Genomic DNA, 7,500 nt, shown 5'->3' with positions numbered 1-7,500 from the left:
ACGTAGAACTAACAGTTACTTAAAAAAAGATTGTGGTAAAAGTAGAATTACTGATTCAACTTGTTTACTAAAATAAAAGTGAAAAAAGCGAACAAAAAAAACTCACGGCATATTAATATAATTCAAAGCCTATTCAACTTAAAAGATCCCCTCCAAACAGGTTTTAATAAAGACTATATTTTGACATACAGTACAACGTCACATGCAGTGTTGGGGGTAACGCGTTACAAAAGTAATGCGTTACTGTAATCAGATTACATTTGTTGGTAACGGGTAGTGAAAGGCATTGTTTCCCTAATCCAGTAATCACATTACAGTTACTAATCAAACACATAAGTCGTTACTTGTGTTACATAAGTTATTACATTTTCAGCAGGATCGGGTTTGAATCTGCAGGATTCTGCATAACGTGCTTTCCTGCATTCGATTGTGCAACACAACAGCTGACTTGTAAAGAGACGTCTTTGTAGTGCTAGAATGGATGGGCTGGGCGGAGGGGAGGCTTTTAGGTTTTATGCTTGAGGAGTGACGTTCGTCCCTCCAGCCGATCCCATCCTGCAGGGGGCGACCCATTGGTCTGTGGACTTCTGTTTTTGATGCCGCACTTTATGGTATTTTGGCCATTGCCATCTTGGATCTTGACACAAGTCCAGGGGTTTCCCACAGAGCACGGCCTGCTATTGGTCCGTGATCTGCGAGCTGTGTGATCAGTGGACAACCGACCTGTCAATCACGCCCCAAAACATAGTCTGCAACTACAATGTCTGAAACTAGTGATTGAGACCATAAACACATTAGGAAAGTGTTTACTGATGAGGCCATACTTGAGGCTTCAAAACAGAAGTCCACAAACCAATGGGTCGCCCCCTGCAGGCAAAGAGGACACTCTTTGCTCTTGGCTTCAATTTTGACAAACAGAGCTACCCCCTTGTATGTAACACATTGATGTGTCATGAATGGTTTACACTTTAGATTAGGGGATGCAGAAAGCCTTGTAAATTAATTGTAAATTATTTACACATCATTTCCAACAGGTGAGGAACACTTCATTTACTAAAGGCGTAGATGACTTACAACACATTTGTATATGTTAACATAGCATTCATTAATCATCTACAAATGTATATTCACGTTTGGTAAATGGTTAGTTCATCATTAACTAAAGGCTTATAAATGACTTACGACTGAACGTTATTATAAAGTGTTACCAAAATACAGATACCTGAAAATCCTACTTAAGTACAGTAACACATTATTTCTACTTAGTTACTGTTGACATCCTGCCAGTGTTTCTCTTCATACACGTTAACCCCGATGGAACCTAGGGAGACCTCCGCTCACCCCACCACGCCTCTTAAGCTGTGTTCACACCTCCGCTCACCCCACCACGCCTCTTAAGCTGTGTTCACACCTCCGCTCACCCACCACGCCTCTTAAGCTGTGTTCACACCTCCGCTCACCCCACCACGCCTCTTAAGCTGTGTTCACACCCAGATATTTATTTTTCGCTCTGTCGTTTGATTTAACCCTTTGGAATCGCTCTGTCGCTGTGTTTAAATCGCTCATCAACAGGCACACGAATTGACGAACATGTGGGGGCTATAACGTTACGCAATGTCATGATGTTTGTCCACTACGAGCCACCGTAGATGTTTACAAGCTAAGCCTATCAGCGTGCTCCTAACGCGAGCTCCATACCGGTAGTACAGACTTCACTTCATGTCAGCTGTCAGCCTGTCAAGGCGGTTTGTTGCCACACAATAAACCAGCGGTTTGTTCCAAGCCAGTGTGATCCTTGACTCGCTCTCACACGGCAGCCAATCAGCGTTGAACAGCGAGCGACTGATGCCAGCGTATTTTCGCTCGAGTTGGGATATTTCATCTGGGGCGACGAGCGAATTTTCTCCCTATCGCTCTGTCTCTGTCGCTCGGACGCCCAGCGATTTTTCTCCTGGGCGAATATACACTTAATCGCTCGTTTGCATTGACTTTGTATGTAAAATCGATGCCAGCGAAAAACTTGAATAGGTCGGTGTGAACGCAGCTTTAGTCCGCACACGCCACTGCAGGTTTCACTGGATTCTGCCCAAACGATCCCGGCTCCCACATGAACTTCGATGAGCGGGTTGTAAAGTCACATGACACAAGCGTTTCTCTCAGGCTTTGTCACTGCAGCCATGTCTCAGAAATGTGGCTGAAACAGCAAGTTTGACGGTTAATTAGCCTCGTTAAGGAAATCTCTGGGGCCGAATCTGGAAATAAACATCTTTTGTGAGAACGGGTTGTTTTCTTCACAGTGAGTGGAGCCGGGGACAAAAACATGGATTTTCTGTTGGAAAGTGGACAACAATACACACAACAATACACACAACAATACACACAACAATACACACAGAGGCTCTGAGAGGCAAGAGAGATGCAGGGAAATCTACTGATCTATATTCTAACCATGATCTCAATTGTTTTCTCTCTGGTGTTTATGACTTAATTGAGAACACGTTAAAAAAAGGTTTTGCAAGCATCATCTGCCAACGTTCCCCCTTTTTCCAAAAACATTGAAACCTGTTAAGTGAACAAATTGGTTGTTTTGTCTGGAAATTGGATGCTGGACTCTTTAACTTAACTTAACAACTTAAAACCAATTCACCATCTTAGTAAAGAGTATAGATAGCATTCGTTTCTATAAAGCAATGTCCCTTATGGTGTAATAAAGTTCAGCTCGTTGCATGGCCGAAAGGCCTCGGCTGGGAGCACCAACTGAAAAGATTGCTGCCACTGTAACAAGAAAGAAAGAAAGAAAGAAAGAGAGAAAGAAAGAAAGAAAGAAAGAAAGAAAGAAAGAGAGAGAAGAAAGAAAGAAAGAAAGAAAGAAAGAAAGAAAGAAAGAAAGAAAGAAAGAAAGAAAGAAAGAAAGAAAGAAAGAAAGAAAGAAGCACCAGCGCTGAGGTAAGTGAACAGCATGCTCACAGGTTATCTGTGTGAAGGAGCCTCTGTTATAATACTAAAACTCTCAGCTAAGGTGCTACAGGGGTTCAATCCACATTTTGGCTGAAACAGCAACTTGTGCCTCTTAATGATGGTGTTCTGGAAGTCTCTGAGGCGGTCTGTGGAAATAAACGGAAACAAAACAGGCCGATGGACCGAGGGCTCCGTTTGTTTAACTTGTTCATGGAGGGATCATTTTTTATCAGAGGTTTGGGGCACTTTAATTATCATCTCACCTCCAGCGTCAGGAGGAATGAGTTAGTATAGACGGCTGTGACAGGCTGGAACCCACACTAGCTTCCTTTCCCTCTGACTGAGGTCATGCAAACTAACTGCTGCTTTCAAACACTGGAGACCATCAGATGAAGATGTTAGGGCCATACATGTTTCAAACACTGGAGACCATCTGATGAAGATGTTAGGGCCATTATACATGTTTCAAACACTGGAGACCATCTGATGAAGCTGTTAGGTAGGTTACTATGTGACATACGTGCATGGAGACAACTCATTCTCATCCCAGGGCGTCACTTTTTAACAGACTTTTTCATACTTTTTTCAATACGATGAGACCGTGTTACAGTTCATTTGAAAATGAAAACGCAAATAAACATGGTGGGTTATGGCTAGGCAACTAAAACAACATTGTTAAGGATAGGGTTATGCTTTGGGTTAGGGTTATCCGGTTGAGCCGAGTACTCGGATAGTATCCGGTACAGATAATGTACTTTTTACCGAGTATGAGTATCATCCGAGTACAACGTCAATATCCGTACTCATGAACATACCAGTACCAATACCAGTAGCCAACCCTTAAAGTGATACCAATACAACAAGAGTACTTCATTTGATACCTAGATGTTTTTGCCATACTTTGAATGTTTTGGTGGCATCTCTCGGCACGCTGAGCTGCCAACAACAACTTAAGCCACACCCACTTTCAGTCAAAACCCTGCCCACTTTTGATATAAGCCACACCCCCTCCGAGTACAGATACGGATACAGATCATTTGGTTGGTTAAAACAGATAGAGATAAGGTTCTTACCTCCAGGCGGTCTACGTGCAGCACGATGAACTTGGTGGCATTGAGGCACTCCAGCTCCAGGCTCAGCCAACCGGAGAAAGTGAAGTTGTCCATGTTGACGGCGAGCCGCAGGTCGTAATGTCGCGGCCTCAGAGAGCCCGGGAGCCGCGAGTTCCTCCACGGCTCGCCCTCCCCCGCCGTGCGCTCCCCTCTGCTCCCGTTAACCCTCCCCGACCCGCCGGAGCCCCGCGGGTTTGAGTCCCGCGTCCCGTCTCCTCGCTTGCCGCTGCACTCCTCGAAGCGGACGCTCAGCAGAACAGCCACGGCCGTGACGATGATGAGGGTGAGGAGGGACAGAGCGAAGCCCAGCACCAGCCGCTTGTGTACTGTGACGCCACGCTCGCCGGTTCGAGGCCGGACCGCCACAGACTCCGCCCACTGGTCCGACAGGCGGCGGCCGTTCCGCATGGCGCCTGGACTGCTGTCGTTTAATCCCATCTGGAAGTTAAATGTCACTTTAAAGGTGACGATGTGTCCTCAAACAGAATCTGATGTGTCCTCAAACAGAATCTGATGTGTCCTCAAACAGAATCTGATGTGTCCTCAAGCAGAATCTGATGTGTCCTCAAACAGAATCTGATGTGTCCTCAAACAGAATCTGATGTGTCCTCATCAAACAGAATCTGATGTGTCCTCAAACAGAATCTGATGTGTCCTCAAACAGAATCTGATGTGTCCTCAAACAGAATCTGATGTGTCCTCAAACAGAATCTGATCTGTCCTCAAACAGAATCTGATGTGTCCTCAAACAGAATCTGATCTGTCCTCAAACAGAATCTGATGTGTCCTCAAACAGAATCTGATGTGTCCTCAAACAGAATCTGACGCCAAGAAATGTCATTTATACTGAAACACAGCCGCTATTCTGTTTCCAATGTCCCAAAACTTCAGAACTCAAAGAGCTCGATGTTCCAAAAACGCAACTTCTACATTTGTAGAACTCCAGTCTTTGTTGCTAAAATCCAGCAGTTAGTTTTTTCAGAATCTGGTTCTGAAACTGACCTCGAGCTCCGAGCAGAGCCGGTAGATCCAGCTCGAAGTAGAAACTCAACACGGCGTACGTCTACATTTCAGGGTCAACACTCAAAACCCCGTTCCCAAACCAAAACGACGAGACAGTCGTTTGTGTTTGGCGTGCGGCGACGAAAAATCAATCCTGCACGGCTTGATTTCAAGTGCAGAGGAAGCTGAGGAGGAGGTGACTGTGCAGCGAGAGTCTGACCATACAGAGAGAGAGAGAGAGAGAGAGAGAGAGACAGAGAGACAGAGAGAGAGAGAGACAGAGAGAGAGAGAACTCTGTATCAGCACCAATCACTAGCTATTTGACTGGCACCAAAGGGAAGCTGGGAGAAATCCTGTGGCCAAAGCACAAAGAAATCCTATTTGGATTTCCTGCAGACGCTGTTCTCAAATCAGTTTTGTGTGGTGGAAAAACCTCATTTTGAAAATCCAAGAAGAGAGAGAGAGAGCGAGAGAGAGCGAGAGAGAGAGAGAGAGAGAGAGAGAGACAGAGAGACAGAGAGAGAGAGAGAGAGAGAGAGAGAGAGAGAGAGAGAGAGAGAGAGAGGTATACTCAGCTCAACTCAATAGATGTGACTGAGTTAGGGCTGGGGCCATATGGACAAAATCCAATATCACAATATTGTTTTGACCAAATACCTCGATCTTGATATTGTGACAATTATTGGTACGAATGACTATTCCTGCATCCGCCAAAATATTGACACAAAGAGATTTTTGAGCAATAATCCTCCGTAACGTGCATATAATGACTAAGTGGGTAACAAGGCAAATCATAAAACAGCTAGAACAGTCTGGTCAGTTCAGAAAATGGCATTACCTTGCAGCCTTTAAAACCAGGAAAAGACAACACTTGTGCCATATCACCATATCCAACATCTAAGACCACATCTAGTCGCCATATTCAAATCATATCCAGATGTTGTCGAGCCCTACGATGAAAAGCTTTCACTCAGTTTGCCCAGAGAGAGAGAGAGAGAGGGAGAGAGAGAGAGATACTAAACTAACCTCAGTAGATGTGGAGAAAAGTTACAATTTAAGATCAAACACAGTGTTAACTGGCCCTGGGTAGAGATATATAAATAAAATGAATTTGCTGTACAGCCACACATCCCTATAGGACTGAGTGTTTTATAGAGATCCCAGAGGAGGTAAAAAACACCACAGAGGACAATCCACCCTCTGTCAAGTCTCCACTGACTCTCTGTAGGAGCAGCACAGACATGTGACTCCTCAATGGGGGGGGGAGTCGTCTCTGAAACGCCGTCGGCTTTGTTAAACCAACTGGATTGAGATTGAAAGTGAAGATAATCTGGTTAGTCTGAAAGTGGCCTCAGTCTCAGCGTGAGAGGTGGGAAAGCAGTGCAGCGTCTCTCATCTCTCTGTCAGGTCAATTCAAATCTGCTTTACTGGCACTTCTTCCTGTGAGAAACACAGTGTCAGTGCAGCTAATGCTCTCTCTCTCCCCAGTCTCTCTCTATGTCTCTCTCTCTCTCTCTCGCTCTCCTCAGCTGGGTTAAGTGGATAATGTATTGCTTGGTGAGGATTGCTCAAACCGAGGGGATAAATCACAGTGTTATTCTCTCTGAGCAGTCAGCTGTGTGACCTAATGATGATGGATGGATGGAATGATGGAGAGATGACGGAGAGAGAGAGGGACGGAGAGAGAGAGAGAGAGAGGGATAGCAGTGGGTCATAGCTCTCTGTCTTGTTAATTGATTTGATTGATTTGATTGATGGATGTAGGAGCCAATAGATGCAGATATCCTCAGTTACAGAACAATCCATTCTTCATCCTGTCTGTTATTCCATTAATAATCCATGTCTATTCATAAGAATAATACATCCGTTAGAAAGCGTCTTAGAGATCCGTGTGCACGTGGTGCCATACCTGTCTGTTGATATCTGCACCAGCTTGGAGTAGCCATAACAAGCACTCAGGGTGGCCCCCAAATGCAGCAATGTGTGTGGGCGTCTGTGCAAACCTGGAGGTCACAGCGTTCACACCACAGCCCACTTGGGACCAGACGCATCACACACTCCAACTGTCGGAGAAGAATGCATAGAAACACAAAGTTAAGAGAGACAGCGTGAAGAAGAAGTGCTCAATCGCAAGAAGCAATTGTGCAGGTATGGACAAGTGCAGTGAGACCCTGTTACAGAGAAAAATGCAACAATGCTGGCGAGCCAATCCTAGGTGTGGTGTAAAACAAACATTGACCTCCCTAGACGGTTGTGTCTGTGTCTGTGTGTGTGTGTGTGTGTGTGTGTGTGTGTGTGTGTGTGTGTGTGTGTGTGTGTGTGTGTGTGTGTGCGTGCGCACGCGCTTGAGAGACGTTCACGGCCAATGCATTTGGAATTAGTTGTTTTGTGTGGACTTGGGAGTTGCTGTCCACTCAGCTGCACGTT

The 7,500-nt window shown here is 45.2% G+C and overlaps 1 protein-coding gene across 1 annotated transcript in view; it reads right to left on the bottom strand.

Moving 5' to 3' along the window:
• LOC310771680 (thyrotropin-releasing hormone-degrading ectoenzyme-like) overlaps positions 1 to 4,508 on the bottom strand; it is a gene marked incomplete at both ends in the record, with an annotated part of 42,536 nt that extends 38,028 nt beyond the window's left edge. The window contains one exon of the mRNA XM_083664230.1: positions 4,032 to 4,508. Within this exon, the coding sequence (XP_083520356.1) occupies positions 4,032 to 4,508 (477 nt within the window). The remainder of the gene's footprint in view (positions 1 to 4,031) is intronic.
• Between the last annotated feature and the right edge of the window lie 2,992 nt (positions 4,509 to 7,500).

Source organism: Poromitra crassiceps, assembly GCF_964638095.1.
Source record: "Poromitra crassiceps genome assembly, contig: HAP1_SCAFFOLD_999, whole genome shotgun sequence".
Lineage (NCBI taxonomy): Eukaryota > Metazoa > Chordata > Actinopteri > Beryciformes > Melamphaidae > Poromitra > Poromitra crassiceps.
Note: the sequence above shows the minus strand (reverse complement) of the source record. Positions and strands in the feature narration are given on the sequence as shown.